Source organism: Protopterus annectens, chromosome 8.part0 (assembly GCF_019279795.1).
Source record: "Protopterus annectens isolate FY-2018-M chromosome 8.part0, PAN1.0, whole genome shotgun sequence".
In the NCBI taxonomy this organism is placed as follows: domain Eukaryota; kingdom Metazoa; phylum Chordata; order Ceratodontiformes; family Protopteridae; genus Protopterus; species Protopterus annectens.
This window is the reverse complement of record NC_056741.1, coordinates 452134973-452159094: the sequence shown is the minus strand read 5'-3', so window position 1 is coordinate 452159094 and position 24122 is coordinate 452134973. Positions and strand designations below refer to the sequence as shown.

At 38.6% G+C, this 24122-nt stretch overlaps 1 protein-coding gene across 1 annotated transcript in view; it reads right to left on the bottom strand.

Annotated features, from left to right (window-relative positions):
* Positions 1–24122, bottom strand: part of NPR1 (natriuretic peptide receptor 1) — a 3300976-nt gene that overhangs the window by 774107 nt on the left and 2502747 nt on the right. The window contains exon 13 of the mRNA XM_044079969.1: positions 21419–21578. Within this exon, the coding sequence (XP_043935904.1) occupies positions 21419–21578 (160 nt within the window). The remainder of the gene's footprint in view (positions 1–21418; positions 21579–24122) is intronic.

Here is a 24122-nt window from a genome sequence, read left to right as displayed (position 1 = left end):
CAGAGAACTGAAAAAAAGCGACTGCTTTCCTGATTAAGTATCCTGCTGTTTTTATATTTGTTTTACCTTCTACTGCTTACCTAGAGCAAGCTTTAACTGTTTTCATAGTTATTTACTGCATTTTTTATTATCTGCACTTAAAAGTACATTTTAGTCGAAATTAGTCTAATTCAAGTCGAAAAGTGTTTGTTTGCTGTTTAATTTAATTGTTTGGCTGCCCACTAAAGTGTGCTAGCCTGTACTACTGACTTATTGCCTTTTCTGCATTTAGCGCAGAGTTGCCACTAGAGCACCATCAGGCAGCGCCGGTTAAACAAGGTTAAACTATTGCTGGCTCCGTAAAGTCTGCTCTTCATTTTTTCCCTTAGAACTGCTCTACTTGTAATCTAAACAGTCTATTCTCTATCTGTAAAGCTCAGCACTTGTTCCTAAAGCATTTTTTGACAGGTAAAGCACTTCTATATTATACAAAGTACTTCACTAGCTTAAAACCCCCTTGAGTACCCACTTCCCTATAGGTCCTTTCTGACTCAGTTACACAGCAAACTTTTGCATTTCTTCTAGCATGTCAAAGGGTCAGTTGCTAGCATCCTCTCCTGCTCAGCTGGTGAATCTGGGAATATTGAGGCAATGTTACAATTGCCTCATGTACACAGACAACCCTCTCCTCCTCCCACAAAACACAAATACATGCGAGAGATGCAACTATATAGCCAAATTGGAGGCTCAGCTCTCTCAACTCAGGACTGGCAAAACCAGACAGGAGGAGAAGGTAACCACACACACCATAAACCCAGTCTCACATAGAACTATCACAACTACAAATCAAACACATAAACATACAAAGACATACTCGGAGGCACTGATCAAAAATCTACCAAAACAGCAGAGACCTCCAAAGCAGACACCCAAACAACTGCCACCTCATGACATAACACAAGCAACACATAGATCACAAAGTCAGTGTGCAAATCAGTCAAAGCCCTTAAGGCCAAACACAATGCCAGACACACTTGTCATAGGTGACTCCATAGTCAGACACACTGACGTCCCACTCACCAGACTGAACAAGGAGAGGGTCACAGTAAGCTGCCTGTCGGGTGCTAGAATCCGCCACATAACACAAGCACTCAGGTCACTCCACAGCAAGTACAAGTATGACTCAGTCATTGTCCATGCCGGTGTGAATGATCTGAGATGTACCTCCCTGGACTACATGAAAAGAGACATAAAGGAGCTCTCAGATTATGTAGCCCAGGCTGGTATGACCCTGACCCTGAGCAGTATCCTACCTTCACCAAGAATGATGCCACAATACAGAGACAAAATGATCAGTTTTAATAATTGGCTTAATTTCTGGCGTCATTCTAAGGAGATCCAATGTTTGTCTGCCTGGAATGTCATGCTTGACAAGCCACGCTGCTTCGCAAGGGACGGCTTGCACCTGTCACCCCTGGGTTTCCGGATATTGGCAAAGGCTCTTGCCACCCCCATAGTGCCTTTTTTAGACAAGGCTCAAATTCTAAACCCACCGCCCTAGAAAACAATAATGGAAAAAAACTAAGGGTAATGCTGCTCAATGCCAGAAGTCTAAATCTCAAGATGCACGCCCTTGAAGCCCTCCTCAGTATGGAGAACATCAATGTCTGTGCTGTGGCTGAAACCTGGTTCAAGGCTCCTGAGAGCACCCCGGCACTATCAGGTTTTACCTCATATCATGCGTTCCAGCCCCAAAACCCGGACCGTACCGCAAAAGGAGGGGGTGTATCCATATTCATGAAGGATACCCACACCTCCAGGCTGGTGGCAACTCACGAAGCATCAGAGACCATTCAGGTGCAATTAACCATAGGCAAAACTGCTCTACAGTTTGTAGCATGTTACAGGCCACCCTCTCAAACTCAGGAACCCCACACAGCCTTCCTGAAGACACTGGAGAGTATAAATGTCTCTCCAAACACCATCATATTGGGTGACTTCAACTACCCAAACATAGACTGGGAACATTACTCAAGCCCCAATACCCTAGCCCAAAGGTTCCTGGAGTTCATAAACTCAAATGCTATGGAACAACTTGTCACCATTCCCACAAGAGGTGAAAATATACTAGACCTGATCATCACAAACATGGGGACAAAATGCTCCACTACGTAACTATATCCCTCATTCGTGAGATCAGACCATAAACTAATCTCACTGGAGATCCACATCCGCCCCACCCCCAACAAAAGACCACAGTGAAGAACTTCTCAAAAGCCAACTTCACACTTCTTAAGACTGGTGTGGTATCCTTCAAGGCCCCTGAGCCATTGGAAACCACAACCCATGCTGCTGAATCCCTTACAAATGCTTTCTATGAGCACCTCCAGGATTGCATGGATCAAGCAATCCCAAATAAAATCAAGACCCTTTCCACCAAAGGCAAGCACCCGATCTGGTGGACCCCAGCCATAAACAAACTTTACAACAAGAGGAGAAAGCTACTACAAGATAGAGCAAAATCCCTAAAAGGGAAGACATCTCTGATCAATACTAGTAAAAACTACGATCACTCATAAAATCATCCAAGGCCAACTTTGAGAGAAAAATCGCCAAGGACTCAAAAGACAATCATAAGGCCTTCTTTAGCTATTTTAGAAATCTGGGTGGAAACTCCCAGATATGCTCAGAATTAGTCCAAAATGATACAAAAATCACTGAACCCACAGACATTGCAAACATACTGGCAGACAGGTTCAGTGAAAATTTCTCCCTCCCCCAAAAGGAGAAATATCTATCCCAGCAGAGTGTGGCCTCCCAATCATCTCAAATGCCCAGGTGAGAGCTGCTCTCTCTAAAGCTAAAAACACAGCATCAATGGGACCGGATGGTGTCCCCGGCTGTGTGCTACACGAACTCAATGAGGAACTAAACCCACACGTAAGGCTGCTGTTTAATCTTAGCCTTACCACAGGATACGTACCCAAAGAGTGGCATACGGCAACTGTGGTCCCACTCCACAAAGGCGGTGCTTCTATGGACCCTGGTAATTACTGCCCCATAAGCTTAACAAGCCTGGTCTGCAAAGCTATGGAAAGGATCATAATGGAACTCATAAATAAAGACATAGGGGACCTACAGACATTGGATCCTACCCAATTCGGCTTTGTCAAGGACAGATCATGCCTCTTGAACTTGGTCGACTTTTTTGAAACAGTCACCAAGGCCATTGATGAGGGTAAGGCAGTTCACACAGCCTACCTTGACCTTGCAAAAGCTTTCGACACAATACCCCACTCGGGTATCATAGAAAAGCTCAGCAGCTTAAATGTAAACCCATATGTCACAAGATGGGTTGCAAACTGGCTCAAGGACAGAACCCACAGGGTTAGAGTTACTGGTGCCATGTCAGACTCCAAGCCGGTCACAAGCGGTGGCCCACAGGGCTCAGTCCTGGGCCCCCTCTTGTTCGGCATCTACTTTCAGAAGTGCAGGCAAACATAGGAGGATTGTGGCTGACAAAGTTTGCAGATGACTGCAAACTGGGCGCCATAGTTGAAAATCCATCAGACACAGATATCCTTCAGAGAGGTCTCATAGAAACGGATAACTGGTGCCAGAGCCATGGCCTTAAGCTAAACGCCAAAAAATGTATAGTCATACCCTTTGGTAAAAACAAGGTAATCCCAAGTTACCACATAGGTGGCAATCCATTAAGCACAGAAGAGGTTATCAGGGACCTGGGGACTCAAGTTGACAGTAACCTTTCTTTTGACACTCACATTGCCAAAGTGGTTAGGAGGACCTTCTACATTGCCCACCTGATTATGAAGGGATTCACATCCAGATCAAGGGAGGTCATTGTTCCCCTGTACTCTTCACTTATCAGACCAATGATTGAGTACAATGCCCCATTCGGAATGTATCTTACCCAACACCTGCAGCAATTGGAAAGACCCCAAAAGTTCCTCACCAAAAGGATAAAGGGGCTCAAAATATGCCATATGCTGCCCGACTGAAGAAACTCCAGCTCTATTCAGTCGCATACCGTCTGCTCAGAGGTGACCTGTGCCTGACATACAAGGCCATGTCCAACCCGGAATTAATGGACATGCTCCACCTCAAAAAATCCAAATCCACCAGAGCCACAAGAGCAAGAGACTTAAACCTCAACACGGATATAAATAGGACGTGCTGGAGGGACAGATTCATCACCCAGAGACTCCCTATGCTGTGGAACAGAATCCCGATCCATGTGAGACAGAGCACCTCGCTGGCTCTGTTCAAGAGGAATCTTGACCAATGGATGGGAGATCGTAGATTTACCCTGGGGATCATCTCTGTATCACTGCTGGACAGAGGCACGGCAAACTAATGGGTATAGTATTCTTCAACCTAAGGGGTGGTGAAAGCCACACAACTCTGGCTAGGCTTATAAATGCCCTAGGGCAGATAGCCTAGTATGAACCTATGAACCTATGAAGCTACAGTGCATGCATAAACCCTTCTACAAGACAGGCAAGAAACCTTGCTTTACAAAGATAATCTCACTGAATGGGCAGGCAGAACAGAGCAGGAATGGCAATTACTGCCAGGTAACCAGCCACCCAAAAAAACTGTCTGTATGGAGCATTCTCAAAGAAGGTCAGCAACTTTGACAGCATGCTCATCTGCTCTGACCTTGATCACTTGGAAGTGGTCACAGGACACATCTCCCTCTTTATTCCATCATGGAGTCCATAGCATCAGCTACCTGGATAATCCAGCTTGTGAGCACCATAAGCTGCAACTGGCAAATAAACTATCAGCATCCATGTCCTTGCATGTATGGCAGTTCTCTTACATCCACTTTTGTAATAAGACATTCATTCTTTCTTACCCAAGATGACTACAAAGCCCATTCCCTTATAGGATTATGATGACTTTTACTCATACCTTCATCTTGCTGAATACTGAAAAGGCTCAGTTATTTCATTCTGTACAATAAACTAAAGATATAAATTTCAGTCTATGTCATCCTGAAAAGGGAAGATCAGGATTTTTCAAAAGACATGCAGGAGTCTGTCTGCAGGTCTGTATTCATTCATCTGTCAGAGATTTCTCCATTTCATCCTAGGAGGTAAGAATATTCAGTTTTGGATGACTATTTGGCACATCCTCTGACCACATATTTTCACAAAGTACTTAAGCTTTATGGCAATTACTATCTGCAGCAAGGGATATATTTTTTTTCTTTGTTTGAATGGCTACTTCACTCTGATCCCAACTACATCTGGACATAATGCTGGAGGTTTCTAATCTAATAGTAGCACAGATTTACTATAAACCTACATTTTCTAACACCTATCTGCATTATTCAAGTTTACATCGCCCTACCAAAATGTGCTGTGGTCAAGGGCCAATTCATAAGAGCAGCACGGATGGTGTTAAAGTTTGACAATTTTCTAGATTAATGTGAGAAAATTAAGGGTATGTTCCTGGCTAGAGGACACCCCCATGCTTTTGTTAACCAACTCATGTATGAAGTAATAAACAAAAGAGAAAGTTTTGTTTCAAGCCAATTTTAAGTCATCACAAAACATCAGTAGGTTTTGTACAAATAGGTGAATTTATGGTTAACAACACTATCCCTTCTGGTGAATCTATCCCCCTCAAAAAAATCAAGGTACAGAGTAAAGTCTCAGTTCATAAAAACAATAACCACTATAAATTAAAATGAACTTAACCACTAAACTGTTCAGGCCTCTGAAAAAGCAATAAAACTGTTTGTTTATGCTAATCTGTGGGTCTGCTGTCTGGTTTCCAGACTTTTATGACCTCCAAGGTCTATTTCCATTGTGTGGTAAACAGGAAATGCCTGGATTTCAACTGAGAGTGTCGATTTGGATGTAACACTTCCTGTGGTCCTGCTGTGAAAGAGATCCCCCGTCGTGAGTATTTCTGATAGTTTCCTGGCTTGAGAAGACAAAGAGAACTGAAAATAATATGTTAATGTTCTTTTTATAACGAAATAACATTACAGTATGTACTTAAAGCACATAATAACATGTACCTTTACTATTTTTTTCTTCTTTTATAGGTGTGAACCAAAAATCGTTTTTTTTACTATATGCAGTGAGTGGCAGGCACTGTGTAGGGTACAGATTTAAAATGTAGGATGCATTTTTTTCTCTCTCCTCTCTTCTGTAAAAAGTTTATGTACATAATGATTGCAACAAAACAGATACTTAAGGTAGGATAAAATAAGTACCCAATCTACTAAAACTTTCCTTTACATAGTAATAACCTTAGAAATGAGATTTGTTTAAATAATAGTTAAACCAAAGCTGTAGTTAAGTAGCGGTGTTTGGTAGGGAATGTGTAGTTTAGACTTTGATGTAGATATGCTAGAATATATAGGTTGTAAGTTTAGGAAATGTTTTAAATGTTATTACCTGAAGTTTTTCAATGTGTTGGTGTGTTTAACCTTGTTTATATTTTTTCTTATACAAGACCTATATAAATCCTGGTCCAGGGGTAAAGTGGGTAAGCACTGGTTAGGGAAGGGATGCAGGAAATGCTTCCAGATTAGATATAGTGTACAGTCAATACATGTCAATTTGATAATTCCCCTCTTATATTGTTATTTGATACCAAGACCTACGAATGTGGGAGTTGAACTCATGGAATGTTAAAGGGCTCCAGAACTTGAAGAAGAGAAAGCTGTTGCTACACATATTATTACAGGACAAAGCACTGTTTGTATTTCTACAGGAAACACATTTGATGAATGAACAATGGAATGATATTAGAAAAAAGAACTGGATTAGAGAGCTAGTGACATCAGAAGGTAAGACAAACAGTGCGGGAGTGGCTATAATTATCAAAACCCAATACAGAGATAGGATTTTAGACTCCAAAGTAGATCCAAATGGGCGATGGTGTTATGTGATTTTATCGGATAATGCATTTGATAAACCTATCCTACTTTTGAATATATATGCCCCATGTAATGATCAACACAGTTTCATAGCATCATTATATCCAATATTAACACAATATGATGGTTATTATTTTATTCTGGGTGGGGACTGGAATACCTATCAAAATCCAAAGTTGGATAGGTCTTGTCCACAAAGAGCATTTAATAAGCAGGCCGGGATAGCATTAAATGATTTTAAGGAAGATTTTCAATTATATGACCCCTTTTCTTATTCACAAGATATTAATAATGCAAATAAATACACCTTCTATTCACCATGCCACAAAATGTGGGCTAGAATAGATTACTTTTGATATCTAAAGCACTAACAATTTAGAACCAGTGGTGGTTATACATACTCGTCATCTATCAGATCACTCAAAAATTTCGTTAAAATTTTCTAAAGATTTAAAAGACACAAGAAGGCATAGGGGTTATAACTGGTCACTCAACCCAAATCTTTTAAGTAAAAAAGAGATAGCAGATGGAATTATAAAATATTGGAAAGAATTTACAGATAGCTTGAAGCTCCAAAAACATACTCCTGACATTGAATGGGTGACAGCTAAAGCTCAAATTAGAGGATTTCTTATACAAAAAGCCTCATATTATAAGAAAATTCATAATAGTGATATTTAAAAACTAGAAATAAGAATAAAACAACTTGATAATGAGCTGATTCAGAATTTTAACGCTCAAACTGAGGAGGAAATGTTGAAGCTTCAAAGGGATCTCGTTTTGCTTCATAATAATAAATTAACACTTCAAGAACATAGGTGTTTAGTGAAATATGCTAATAATGTTCAAATACCATCAAAAGCACTGGCAAGGATTATAAATCAATCAAAAACAACTGGATATATTTCGGAAATACAGTATAACGACACAATATATTCTAAAACTGAGGATATTGTTGATGTTTTAGGGAAAATCTATACTAAGGTGTATGAGGGGCAAACTGATAGGTCTCTACATAACCAGAATAAAAGTTTTCTGCAAAAAATTAACTTTCCAGAATTAGAAGAGAGCCTGCAAAGTGACCTGATTAAACCTATTTCTAAAGAAGAAATAGTATATACAATTCAACATATGAAAGCACATAAGTCGCCAGGGCCTGATGGTATTACAGCTGAATTTTACAAAGAGTTTGCTGATAGTATGGGAAAAGAATTGTCTCATGTATTTAATTATATAACTAAAAATAAAATTAGTGACACCCACCTCAATGCGTCAAAAACAATTTTCATACATAAAACCAATTCAGATCCCCTTAACCCAGATAATTACAGACCAATAGCACTAATGAATGTGGATATGAAAATTTTAACATCAATTATAGCATCGAGACTAAAGAAGGTTTTGATATATCTAATTTCTAAGGAACAAGCTGGATTTATGGCAACTAGACAAACTAGCGATAACACACTTACACTGCATAATATGATGACGTATGCTAAACAAAACAACTTTAATATCTATGCTCTTATAATAGATGCCCAGAAAGTATTTGATAGAGTAGACATAAAGTTTTTGTTTGATGTGTTACCCTATTTTAACTTGCCCCAAGAATTCATTCAGATATTACAAATATTATATAGTAATCCATACACTACGCTATACATCAATAGGACTTATTCTAACAGAATACAGATTAAAAATGGTACTCGTCAGGGTTGTCCCATGTCCCCCTTATTGTTTAACCTATATCTAGAACCCTATTTTTATATATCAAGCAAAATTTGTATCATAATGCACCAATAATTTATAGGAATAAAATATTAATGTCAGCATTCGCCGATGATCTTATTATTTATTGTACAACCCCAATTTCGGACAGTGAAAAGATATTAAAGCTCATAAACGAATTTTTGGTAGTTTCTAATTATAAAATTAACTTACAGAAAATGAATATCTTCCCGTTAAGAACCCCAAAACCTTTTTCATTAATGGCCCTGATGGGGAAGTTAACATGTAAAGAAAATATTAAATATTTGGGTATCAACTTCTCTACAGATAATAAGGACTTTTATAACAATAATGTTAAACGAGTATGGGAACACATAATAGCTGATTGTGACAGATGGAAGAATTTAAAACTATCGGTATTAGCAAAAGTATCAATAGTGAAAATTAATATACTACCACGAATGTTATACATATTTAGGTCTGCCCAATTATCAATTTCAAAAACAGTTTTTAAACAAATGCATAAAGATCTAGCTAAATCTATCTGGAACCCAAAAAGAACTAGAATATCTTATGAGAAATTAATGACCCCTAAAACAAGAGGGGGACTTGAGCTACCAAACTTTGAAGCATATTATTTGATTGTAAACGCTAATCAAATTTTAAGAATTGCTAATTATGATGTAACGAATACAAAATGGATACCAACTTGGGTGGTCTTGAATCATAAGCATATTTTGGATAGGAAAATAAATCATAAAGCATTACCCTTTATGGACAAAATTAGACTGATAAAATATGGGGTCATGGACCACATAATAACCTGTGTCTCATCTTTGCAAACTTTATTTCAGTCCGTAGATCTATTGCAATATATGATGGTTCTTCAACCTTTCCACAGGAATCCTAATTTTAAACGAAATAATCAGCTGATCGATCTCAGCAAATTTCCATTAATAGTTAATCTGACTCTATTTGATGTTTTTAATAAACTTGACTTATCGGCTTTACAAATTAGACAGGAAATGAATCTACCTAGAAGTTACATTGTTATAATGAGACAAGTTAAAGAACTTGCCTTGAGCTATTTTAGGAACTTTAAACCTGCAGCCGGATTTGTGGATAAGTGCTCTGAATTGTGGCAAGCTATCCAACAAGACACTAAATTTATAGCAACTGCATACAAATTAATTAAGGATTTGAAATTTCAGGACAAAATTTTGCTTTCAGAGTATTGGGTAAACAAAGTAACAGTAACAGACAATCAGATATTAAAAGCAATTGATATAACTAGGAAATCAGTTTATTTTCAAAAACTGATGTACGCAATTGATGATTTGGAACAATGCATATTACACACATCTTAGATTACATAAATTTAACCCTAGGAATTCTCCAATTTGTCCATACTGTGCAGATCAAACAGCGGATCTTCTTCATATGTTCTGGAGTTGTAAATGTGTATATAAACTTTGGAACTCTCTTAAAGTACAACTGCAAAAGATGGGTTATCAAAGTTCTACACTGTCATGGGAATTTATGATTCTACACATTCCTCCAAGAGAGCTTTCCAGATCGCAAACTATTATTTGTATGAACATTTTTTTGCTGATGAAACTCTATATAGCCACAAATTGGCTAGAACCACATAAGACATCATGGAATAATTTTAAGCTTGTGGCTATAAAACATATACTAGCACATAAATTACTTCTGAAACAAACTAACAAAAATATTAATAACCCGAAAATATGGGAAAAGGTCTTCAATATTATATTAGCATAATACTGATTTTAGGAATATATTAAATATAGGAAGCATTTCATGTAGATATTGTATAAATGGTTTGTAGTAGTTATAGTGTATTATGTGTGTGATGTTTATTGTATTTTTGTAATGTTTTTGGAAAATATATTTCAATAAAAATTTATTATGGAAAAAAAAAAATAAAATGAACTTAACAGCACAATTTAACAAGAACAGTTTAATCCATCAAAGCTCTCAGGTTCAACAACCCTTCATCTACCCCCTCACATCTATACATCACCTTGTACAAAATAAAGATTTTACTAGCTCTTTTATTACAAACTATAACATTGATAGTATGACCATTAGGAGCATAATTCAGAAAACCTGGGCTATTTTAAGGGAAGACAGGAATGTTATTGAAAAGGTGGGAGACACACCATGCGTTACATATAGAAGGGGTTGTAACCTTAAAAATATTATTGAACACCCTAGCAAAACATCAGTATTCACCAGTCATAAAACCTGTTGACTGTCCAAGAGTGGTTGTTGCTCCATTTGCCCCTAGATTTTGGTGGGAGAAGAAGTAATTATAAAGAATTTTACATTTAACATAAAAGGGGCATTTAACTGCTTAACTAGTGGGGTAGAATATGTGGCATGTTGCCAATACTCTTTGGTTTTCTACATAGAGAAAACTGAACGCAAGTTTAAAGAGAGAGAGTTGGTGATCATTTATATGACATCAAAAAAAGAAAAATAAATAATGTCCTAGAAAAACATTCAATATAACACTCAGATCATGAGTTTAAGTTCACAATCATGGAAAATGTAAGACTTGGTGAACATGGTGACCCTTGGCAGTTTAAACTAGTAAGAATGTGAGTTATATTGGCAACTTATGTTTAATGCAAACTCCTCACCAGGTATAAATTATGAGATTTCCGTCAGTTGCCTTTTAAAACTGAGATCATTACAAAGATGACACTGGTGCCATTGTTTACCAACAATTTTATTTATTCATTTATTCATTCATGATTTAAGTATTTTTTGTTACTAACTATAGTTTTGTGTGCATTTAAGTTAAGTGACAAGAGTTTTAAATTATTTAAAATTATTTAAAACTATCTACTCAGGTATTTGGGTTGCTGTTGTTTACTTTTTTAACTTGATATTTTAATCTGTTCTTTGACTTAGGATTTGCACAGAGGTTTGGCTGTCACATGATTTTAAGTTGCTCACATGATTCGGCTGTCACGTGATTTTAAGTTGCTCACATGATTTGAAAATGTTGGGCATATAATATTTTAAAAGTGTATTTAAATGTTCTCAGGTCATTTTATTTTTATCTGATAAAGTTTTATTATTGAATAAAACAAAAGCACTTATCAACAAGTTTTGGATTGCTGTTGGAATCTTTGTAGCCTTGTGTGTGTGGTTTTATCAGACTTCTGTATTACCATGGAGTTACTGTTTATGCTGCTGTGACAGGGGCATGGCCACTCTTTTATACCCCCCACATAGACTACCATACCACTTTGGGTGGGCTCACCACATCCTCTAACCTCAATCCGGCTGTAGCAGCTTCTCAGAGGTAGCAGTATATGCCAATCGCCTGTAGGGTCAAGTCACAACAGTAGGAAAAGCCACCACAACCATTCCCCAGGTGAGCTTGCCAATGTAAGCTCTGCTTCTCTCAATCAACCCCTGACTTTTCTAATCCTCAGGTGGTAACTGAACTTGTGTCATCTGGGTCACACTCAGGCCTTTAACCATCTGAGCCCTCTGAGTCTGACAACTAAGTATTCTTTACAATGACATGTTAGTTATGTAGGCATTTACAGCTACTCCAGTTTTCTAAAGATGCTCATTCAGCAGATAGGATGCTCTGATATCCTCTCCAGTTTCTCACTCTTTGTTTACTTATTTATTTATTTTTATTATTACACATCCAGAGTTTGGGAAAGAACTAAAGAGGGTAAATACAACCCTCTTTGCTGATGTCATCAATCACTTATGAGAAAAGAAAAACAGAGGAAATGCTTGGGGAAAAACTCCTTTGTATCCAGATCTAAACCTCACCTGTATCTAGAAGATCTCAATTTATAGTTGTTGTTGATATAACTTGCTTTTTTGGTCTTCTTACTTAATATGGTATAGTTCTGCTGACCCTACCTGAATGTTCTGGCTTTGTTACCTTAGCCCTACTTTTAGATTCCTTTGTACCTTTTCAGACTAAATATGAACTCTATAATCAAACTTACATGCCCCAATTGTAAGATGTGTTTAGTGTTGTAGACCTTTGTGCATTAAAGGATGAGGAATCCTCAAGCCTCGCTAGGCTTGTCTTCCGACTCTACTGCTCCCTGCAAACCTGGGAGTCCTCTCTCCAGGCCTTCAACCTTTTCTATTTCTTGCAACTTTCACTCTCTCTCTCTCTCTCTCTGTCTCTCTCAGCCCTTTGCTTTCTATTTCACTCTTTCTGTTTGCCCCTAATATTCACTACCCGACCATTAGTTGCTCTCTCTTTCTCTAGAGAATTTTTTTACCACCGTACGCTCACTATCTTATTGTCATTACATCTCTCTCTTATTTTACAGTAGTCACCTACACGGAAAAGTGACCTCAATCCCCCCACCCTGAATACACCTGGCTGACATTCTAGCTACTGACCCTAAAAGCAATGCAATGATTGCTCTCTAGCCAAGGATGGGAGGAAACCAACAAAAACAAAAGGAAAACACCATCTCAAGCTATATGTATGTGTCCCATCTTTTCTTCCTCACCTGGTATTAAAAGCATTTTTTTGTCTTTTTTTGCAAATTAAACTAGTCTGTGGCATGCACACTTATTTCTCAGCTCACTTAGCCCACACCACCATCACCTTTCTTCCCCCCGTATGCATGTCTATCGCCCTAGTATCTGTATCATTTGGCACCTAACTAACTTCAGGAAAGTGTGCTATAGGCTAAGACCTTGCTGCCTGTCTCCTCTCTTTTCTAAACCAATGGTTATGTCATACATTATCAATATCTGTCTTTACTCACCTAGTCTCTCCACTCTAACCACTATTCTCATCACTGAAAAACTTAAGTGCAAGTCCCACTGATAGGGTTTTATTTTTTTAAACATAGCGATCTCCTGCTTCTGGCTCTGCCCACTCTGTTCACCCTCTCTTCACTTGGGCTGTCTCCGCTCCTCTACCCTTCTCCCATTTCCACCAACCCCCATTTTCTTTACATATATACTCTTACACACCACACCCCTTCCTCCTATCCAACCAATCGCCCTCTCTAATCTAACACCTGCTTCACTCCTATAATCACTCCCACCTATCTCTCCTCCCTTACATTCTCACTACTCCCCCTTCCACTCCTCACTAACTCCAACTTTTCATTTCTAGTCACACCCTCTCTGCTTACTCTGCTTTCACTACTGTTACTCACTGCATTCTTGGCTCATCGACCACTCTTCCCTCTCCCTACCTACTCTCCAGTCATGTGGCCACTCTGTCTCTTCACCACCTTTCTCTTCTTCCTCTATCTGACAAACTCTTACCATTCACCACTCTACTATCAATCCCCTTCACCTACTCTCCCCTATACTCCTAACACTGATGCTATATCTTACCCACAATTAATCTCACCATCTCCCTTCTCTATTTCACCATCTGACCTCTTCAAAGTTCCTACTTGTTCTAACTCATCTCTCTCCTCTGGTCAGAAACCTAGATTTCCTACTACCCTGAACTTACTCTCCTCTCTTCTCACTTTCTTTGACACTCTTGTTTTGGATGGAGATATCCACCCCAAGCCAGGGCCTCCCACCTCTTCCTTTCACAATATCACTATACATACTCCTCCTCCTCACTTACCCCTTCCTACAAGTAATTCCCCTTCCAAATCTCTAAAAATCTTCTCTCTAAATATTCAAAGTATTGTAAATAAAGTAACAGACCTGCACTCCTTGATATCTAACACATCCTCACATTCTTGCCCTGTCAGAAACTTGGCTGAAATCTCACATCCTTAACACAGAAATCCTACCTCCAGGTTATACCATCTTTCACTAAAATAGAACCAATGAACGGGGAGGAGGAGTTGCTATCCTCTACTCTGAGCTATTTAACTTGTCCCTTCTCTTCATCTCTGTTCCCTGCTTCTCATCTGCTGAAATACTCATCATGAATTGTCACCTTAACCCTCACAAAAAATTTGCCATAGTCTCTAAATACATTCCCCCTGGCAATAATATTCCCATCCTATAGAACTTCTTGTCCTGGATCACTCACCATATCCCTTATGAAACTATCATACCTGGAGACACTAATATAGACTGGACTAAATTGTCCTCCTCATCTCCTACCCATAGTCTTATCCTTCATGGTTTTCACCAACACATCTCCACCTCTACTACAATAAACAAAAACTCCTCATCCGGACTCATCCTTGACTGGATCCTTACTTAGTTCCTCACCTCTATCATAATCCCGGGATACTTCCCAACTCATTGTGTGACCATTCTCCAACCTTCATACATAGATTCATCCAACACTCACCTAAAGACCCTACTTAAAGGGTATGCCGAAACCTTACCCACTTCGAGCCAGACACTTTTAACTCCAAACTATCTGGCATTAATTGGTCTTTCATCTGTCACCTCCCTCTCAATGAGGCAGTAAATTCCTTCAATAAGATTTTTCATGACACACTTGATTCTGTTTCTCAGTCCAGAAAAATCGGAATCAAATTCAACTAGGCCCCCTGACTTAGAAAACAAACCTGTTCAATCATGCACAAAAGAGATTCTTCATGGAAAGCCTGGGTTAAAAACAAGTCCTGTCTCTTACTGCTGACATACAGTGAGCTCAGAAACCTGGCTACAAAACTTGCCAACAAAGACAAGAGAGATTTTTTTTCCCTCTAACCAAAGTAGCCCACACAAAAATCCACATGAATTCTGGATCACCATCAACAACCTACTCCACCCAGGTAACCTCACTACTCCCAACCCCTTTCCAAACAACACTGCTTCTGAAACTGCCTCCCTCCTTAACAACAATTTATAGAAACTATTCAAAACGTCACACTTAATACACAAAACAGTACATCTCACTCAACACCTCCACTACCCCATAACAAAACTCTCCCCAGTGCTTTTTCTTTCCAACCAGTCCCAATTACTATAATTAAATCTCTCCTTAACAAACTTAAACCCTGCTCTCCCTCTGCAGACCAACTACCCCCTCATTTCCTAAAAATAACGGGTCTATATTATATATTCAAAGCTTCAAAATGTCGAACCTCATATGTTCGACAACATATGAGTAAAACTTGAAACCTTGAATATATAATAAACAAGTAAAAAAAAAAAAAACTTACCTTAACGCTCTGAGCAAGGAGGCAAGCCCCCCTTCACCCCCCATGTGAGGCACTGGGACCCCACAACCCCCTACTTAAATATAGCAACTCCAAGACCACACTTCAGTGCAGAAAAGTAAAATTTTTCCATTCTGCGTGTACAGAGCCATTGCCTTTCACCTTCAAACTTTTCAAAGTTCAATCATATGGTGTCGGCCATATGACATTCAAACTTTGAAACATCCGGCAATTTAAAAGGGACCCAAAATAACTGCATAATCCATTGCCTACCCTGTCTCTATTCATATTAACTGTTCCATCTCAGAAGCCCTGGTCCCTGACATTTGGAAATCCTTCTATACTATCTCTCTTCACAAAGGCGGCAACTCTACAGATCCCTCTAACTTTAGACCAATTGCTCTCTTGTTCCCCCTGTCCAAAATTTTGGAAAAGTGCATCCATGTTCAGCTACTCAAACACCTTCTTGGTAACAATCTCCTCACTCTTACCCAATATGGCTTTAGACCCCACCACAGCACTCCTACTGTATTACTGTCATTTACCCAAATAATAGCTGAAGCCCATGACAATAATCTCCTCACCTCCAGTCTTTTCCTCGCTCTTTCAAAGACCTTTGATACTGTCTCTCATTCTAAACTTCTAACTAAACTCTCAGACCTACATCTCTCTACCTCCTCCATCAACTGGTTCTCTAGCTATCTCTCCAGCAGGCAGCAATCTGTCCGCTGGCAAACTGTCCTCTCTCCATTCCTCCCTGTTAATACTTGAGTTCCCCAAGGATCAATTCTGGGTCCCCTCCTGTTTAATATATTCACTAATCAACTTCACTCTGCTACTAATCTCTCTACACTTCTAAAGTATGCTGATGACTCCACCCTCTCATTCAACAAACCTTTTCCTCTGTCGAAACCTGACTCTCTGATAACCAACTCATATTAAATCCAAAAAAAAAAACTCCTCCTTTTACTCCCTAAAACACTTGCTCAGCACAAAGTCTCTTTCTCTAAATCCTCTCTGAGCAACACCATTATTAAACCTGAAGCCCATACCAAACTACTTGGAGTTATCATTGAGGATGAATTAAAATTTGAAATTCATATTCAACAAAGTATAAAAAAGACCCACCAGAAACTTGGACTTTTCTTTTGTAATCAAAAATTTCTGTCACCCTCCTCCAAACCCTCCCTCGCTCAGGCCCTACTCCTACCCTGCCTTCTTTATGCTGCCCCTGTCCTTACTCATGTTCAAACATCTATTAGCACTAAACTTGAGCAAACTTATAACAAAATTGCCACATTTTCCACCAGCCTTCCTTACAGATCTCACCACTGTCTTGCCCTTAAGTCACTCCAATGGCCTGAATTCTCCAGCTACTTATACCCGAGCTACATACTGCACACTCTATCCTGTATGAACCCTCATCCTGTCCCTCCATCTCCAATTTAGTCTCCTTCTATAACCCCCCCCCCCCATCATCTCCATACTGCCAGTAAACACCTCCTTCAGTTATACAAACCCAACAAAAACATTGGTAAGACCCTTTACAAATACTCTGTAGCCCATGTTTGGAACTCACTCCCTCTCAACATAAGAAGCACTCAGCATAAATACCTGTTTAAGAAAGAACTTAAACCTTTTCTCCTAAAGACTTGGTCATGCCCTTGTCAACCCCCCACTTGAACTCGTCTCCTCTCGTCTCATCGTATCTGCTTTTCCGTATCGACTCTTTTTCCTCCTTGTACTTGTTCTAGCAAACTGTATTCATACTGTACTCCTAGCAAACTGTATTCATACTGTACTCCCAGCAAACTGTATTCATACTGTACTCCTTAGTGTAATATTCTCTAAACCTTTTAATTGTTAAACTGTATTCACACGGTACTCCTTAGTGTAATATTCTCTAAACCTTTTAATTGTTAAACTGTATTCACACTGTACTCAGTGTAATATTCTCTAAACCTTTTAATTGTTAAACTGTATTCATACTGTACTCCTAGCAAACTGTATTCATACTGTACTCCTAGCAAACTGTATTCATACTGTACTCCTTAGTGTAATATTCTCTAAATCTTTTAATTGTTAAACTGTGTTCATACTGTACTCCTAGCAAACTGTACTCATACTGTACTCCTTAGTGTAATATTCTCTAAACCTTTTAATTGTTAAACTGTATTCACACTGTACTCCTTAGTGTAATATTCTCTAAACCTTTTAATTGTTAAACTGTATTCACACTGTACTCAGTGTAATATTCTCTAAACCTATTAATTGTTAAACTGTATTCACACTGTACTCCTTAGTGTAATATTCTCTAAACCTTTTAATTGTTAAATTGTATTCATACTGTACTCCTAGCAAACTGTATTCATACTGTACTCCTAGCAAACTGTATTCATACTGTACTCCTTAGTGTAATATTCTCTAAACCTTTTAATTGTTAAACTGTATTCACACTGTACTCCTTAGTGTAATATTCTCTAAACCTTTTAATTGTTAAACTGTATTCACACTGTACTCAGTGTAATATTCTCTAAACCTTTTAATTGTTAAACTGTATTCATACTGTACTCCTAGCAAACTGTATTCATACTGTACTCCTAGCAAACTGTATTCATACTGTACTCCTTAGTGTAATATTCTCTAAATCTTTTAATTGTTAAACTGTGTTCATACTGTACTCCTAGCAAACTGTACTCATACTGTACTCCTTAGTGTAATTTTGTGTTATACTCTAAACCTTATAATTATTTGGCCTATGCATATACTGTTCTCACATTTTAGAAATTGTACTTGTTAACTGTTATTTTACCTATGCATTGTATTGCTGTGCACAAATTTTTGACTTGTACTATATTTCTGTGACACTACTTTAATATTTTGTAAATATCATAATTACTTGTATTATTTCTGGAGCTTTAGTCTTCTGGTCTCCACTGAAAATAGGCCCCTGGCTCAGCTGGACTAACCCGGTTAGCAAATGTCAATAAATAAATATAACTAACTAAATAAATAATGCCTGGAGTTGCAGTATGGCAAAACCACAATTTATTAAAAAAAGGCTTTCCAAACTGTTAAAATTCTGATACAGAATCACAAAGGAAAACGGAACCTACTCCTAATTACTATGATTTCAGACCTTCTATTTTGTTGGGGGATTGAGGAGTGTCCCTGCACACATTGGGTTTCAGGGAGTATTACTTATTATTATTTTCTGTGTCTGAACACCTTGGTGAAACATTTTCTGTGAACTGTCTTTTTCTTGAAAAATGTGTTTGACTGACCCACAGGGAACACTTTTGCACATTTCATGGCTTGCTGCATCGTCCTCAGCCATTCTAGTTCCAGAATGAAGCCGCCATTCATCCCTTATATATATATTTCCAAAAGTTTGATGGTTTATACCATATATTGTTATCATTCCATTCCACTGATAAGGAGTCCTTCCAGTCTCACTCCCAGTAAGTTGTGCAGCCGGTACCGACAGCAACAATATTTTAATTTACTCTCTTGTGTCTGCATGTTTAGAAAGATGCATATGTCAGAAGAGTTTCTACTGATGTGAACACTAGCATTAATCCCAGCACTCTCTTTTTGTGCTTGTCATAGTTTAATGTGTTTACCAAACATGCTTCTGATCCTTTTTACAACCCATCAGACTGGTCTGTGTAGCTTCAGGATGCCTTCTCATGGTATATTGCTTGTCATGTCTTTTTCTCAGAACAGAATTTCTGGTGACAATGTTTCCTTTGGAAAACAGCAGCATCCATGCCCCTATCATATAAATGGTACCCCCCTTAAAATAGTTACAGTTACTAAGGACCTGGGCACTTTTGATGATAACAAACCCTCCTATAAACATAACCATTTCAGTATAAGGATATACATGATCGCACCAATAGGGTCTGTGAGGCTTCAGTATGGATTTCATGGTATATTGCTTGTCATGTTGTTTTTAAAGAATAACATTTCAGGTGACAGTATTTCTCTTGGAAAACAGCAGCATCCATGCTCCTCTCATATAAATAGCATTCCCTTAAAACTGATACATTTAAAAATGGTCATGGGCACACTGATAGTCTACAAACCTTCCTTCACCCACAATGTACCCATTGTCCTCAAAACATACCTCTCCCTAGCCCAGCAGATTATCAAAGGTATGTCTTCTATGTTCAATGACCTTATCATGCATCTCTACCCCGTCCCTTATTAGGGCCATAATAGGCTATAATGCTCCTTTTTGCATATATTTCTCAAGACACATGATATAATTTGAAAGACCCCAGCATTTCCCAACTAAGAAAATCAACAGCCTTATATTCAGTACCTATGCAGAATGCCTCTTGTACAGATTCCTACAGAGTGACTACTTACAAGGCCTCTAACATCCCTGCCCCGAACAATGTTCTACATTTTTGCAAAAACTTTTGCACTGCCATGAACATCAGTGCAAGACCATCACAAGTAGAGCAAAATTGTTGGCAGGAGATATACCTTTCCCAAAGAATTTCTCTTTTTTTAGAACATACATCTCCCTTCATAATAAAAAAAGTAGCTCCCTAACCAATTTCAAATAAAACCTGGATGGATGGATGGATGGATGGATGGATGGATGGATGGATGGATGGGTATTTTTCCCACAAACCCTCATGGAAAGGGATAGCATGTAGTGGAACTTGCAGTGGCCAGACTACAAATGATCGACTTACTGTTGGGTGATCTCTTTAAACAAGAGACCTGTTTTTCCAAATACTTACTATTAGAACACTGGTTAACCATACTTGGCATTTGTTGTGGCCATGTTCTATATCAGTAAAGTGCCTTACAAAGGACCATCCTGCCAATTATGCCTTATATCTGAGAGAGTTAGGCATCAGGTACAAGACTCCCACATGTTACTTTATACACTCACATTCACCTAGACAGGCTGGAATAGAGTCTCCCTTCTGGAAAAACATACATCAGAGGCACACCTTTTCAGCTATCAAGTGAATACAGAAAAGCTCATATGATTTGCTCTCTGGACTAGCAAGAAAAGCAATGGTATGGATGCCATTTTCGTTAACCTCCAGGAAATTCGACAGTGAAGAACTAGTATTTATGTCATCAGAAAACAAAATATTTGTATTTGGTGCACAGGCAACATTTTGTGCAGAAAACCAGTAAACAAATTGCAGTTCATAAGAAACTAGATTGCACATAAACTAGAACAAAAATATCAGAGGCCTATAACAGGGGAATATTAAATCTGTTTGGGTTAAAGGAATTATGACAATTTGTTTCCCTATTACAATGGATGGAGTTGTTCCTAGATGTTGTTGTTTTTCTTTTGGCTTTTTCCAGTTAGGGGTCGCCACACCGGAACTCTAGTCCAGTAATGATTGGCAGTCGATTTTTACGGTGCCGAGGTGCCAGCCCGATGCCCAACCTTCAACGAAGGCACACCCTTTCACGCATGTCTTTCAAATGCCACTCGACCGCGGGGAGGACATGCAGACTCCACACAGAAGGCGCTCCAGCCGAGAATCGATAAACAGGCTAAAAGGTCAAAATAAGCTGACCAGATTACAGGCAGAAAAAAATGCATCCAGCAACTTTAGGTGACCGTGGCAAACATACACATCACATAAAATCCATATGTTTGAATACAGATCATTAAAAAACCTACTTGCATAGAAAGCATATGAATCCTCCTGATCGGTCGAACATCTGAAGCTTGCGAGCCCATAATCTGTGATTTTTAGGACGAATCTGTTGTCCACGACACAATTTGAAGATTTGAGGTTTCCATGGGAACCAATGACACTGTTTTGCAAGAAAACCATACCCTGCATACACAAGCAAAAAATATTTAAATAATAGCAATATTAATAAAAAATATTAAAACAAACCTTACGTACAAAACTTATTTACAGAAATTATAGTGAAATTTTAATGAAGCACTTTATTGTTGAAAATATTTCACAGTTTGTAGACAGCCATGATTTTATACAATAAGCTTCCAGACTTCTGGTTTAGAACTGTTACTGTGCATTTCATTTGTACTTTTCTTGTCTTATAGTATCTTCTTTCTTTTATATTTCCATGAAATGTTGCTTAAAATCAGGGTTTGGTTTATTTTTGGTCCATGATACTTGTTTCAGTTACACAATACTTGGTATTCTTACACGATTTTAGTGTATCACTCAAGTATGACTTAAATTTCAGCGAAGCAATTAAGTTTTCACCCCTTCACATTGCACTACTAATCCATACCATTTCTTCCCTCATTATTCCACTTTTAACTCAGTATTACAGTTGCCATGGCACTGTGCTATTTTCGCAACTTGCATGTCACTACACTCTCAGTAAATGTGGTGTTTTGTGAAAGAGTATCTAAGTAAATAAAAAAAAACATCAAAAGGCACACTAGCTTTCAGCGAGCATCAGCAGGAAAGCAACCAAATTCTTATTAAATGAAATAAGACATGCCATGCCATTATTATTTTTACAGATCATCTGCACTCATTTTATTTTTTTATTTCATTTGTTTTTTAAGGCATCTCATGCTTTAAAGCAAAGCAATCTGCGTATCCCTATTTACATTTTTACAAAATAAATTTATTGAAATGACTTTATTCTTTAAGGTATTGTAATGATCTAGAGACTAGGTCTTGTGCACGCTCACACACACACACACACACACACACACACACACACACACACACACACACACACACACACACACACACACACACACACACACACACATTCATGCGCATACACACAAAAAAAATCTTCTGACTTGACTGCGTGATGCTCTACCTATCTTTTACATGCTATACTCTTAATACTGACTTTTCTGATTTGTTTTGTTGTCTGGTCAGGTAGACTAAGATCATCTGAGGCAAGAATTTTTTTTTACCAGTGATCCAGTTTTTCACACACAACTATTAGATTAATAAAGTACATTCAATGGGCAAATATATGAAACCAGAAACCAAGTATGCTGTAGTATGAGGGATGCAGATAAAAATCTGTATTTTGAATTCACACACTCCTCTGCTGCAACCTTCCTTCATTTAAAACATGCATACCTTCATCCATCTGCTAGCAACCTTCCCCTCAGTGAAGGATGATATAATTACCCTCTTGGGGATTCAGAATGAAACACAACACCGGTGGTAACAGCTGTGGTCAAAAATGACTTACAGTCATCTCAGAAAATGCAATGTAGACACATGCTAGCTGCGAAAAGAAAAGGCCTCATTAGTGGGTAATTTCCATGTCTCTAACTTGCCCACAATTGATGCCAGTGCATAGTTTCATAGTTTCATAGTATAGTACTAGGCTATCTGCCCTGGGGCATTTGTAAGCCTAGCCATAGTGATGTGGCTTTTGCCACCCCATGAAATGGTACAAAAAATGTACAGAATAAATTTAGAATACTGTGCCTCTGTCTAGTAGTGACACAATGAAGGTCCCCTTATATAATAGAATTAGTTTACTGTGCCCCTGTCTAGCAGTGACACAGATGTGACCCCTGGGGTAAACTTACGATCTCCCATTCACTCATCAAGATTTCTCTTGAAGAGTCAGTGAGGGGCTCTGCCTAATATGAACTGGGATCTTGTTCCAAAGCATGGGAAGCCTCTAGGTTATGAATCTATCCCTCCAGCATGTCCTATTCATACTTGTGCCGAGGTTTAAGTCTTTAGCTCTCGTGGTCCTGATGGATTTGGATTTTTTGAGGTGGAGCATGTCCATCAGATCCTGATTGGACATGGCCTTGTACGTCAGGCAGAGATCACCTCTGAGCAGGTGGTATGCTACTGAATAGAGCTGAAGTTTCTTTAGTCTGGCAGAATAAGACATATGTTGGAGACCCTTGATCCTCTTGGTGAGGTACTTTTGTGGTCTCTCCAGCTGTTGCAAATGCCGGGTGAGGTACATACCAAATGGGGCATTGTACTCAATCATGGGTCTGATGAGGGAGGAATATAGGGGTACAATGACATCCTTGGATCTGGATGTGAATCCCTTCATGATGAGGTGTGCAAGGTAGAATGTTTTTCTAACCACTTTGGCAACGTGGGTGTCAAATGAGAGGTCGCTGTCGACTTGGGTCCCTAGGTCTCTGATTACTTTTTCCATACTCAGTGGGTTGCTGTCTATGTGATAATTTGTGGGTACTTCGTTTTTCCCAAAGGGGATGACTATACATTTTTTGGCATTTAGTTTAAGGCCGTGACTCCGGCACCAGTTGTCCGTTTCTGTGAGGCCTTTTTGTAGGATGTATGTGTCTGCTGATGTATCGACTATGGCGCCTAGTTTGCAGTCATCTGCAAACTTTGTCAGCCACAGCCCTCCCATGTTTGCTTTAACATCTGAGA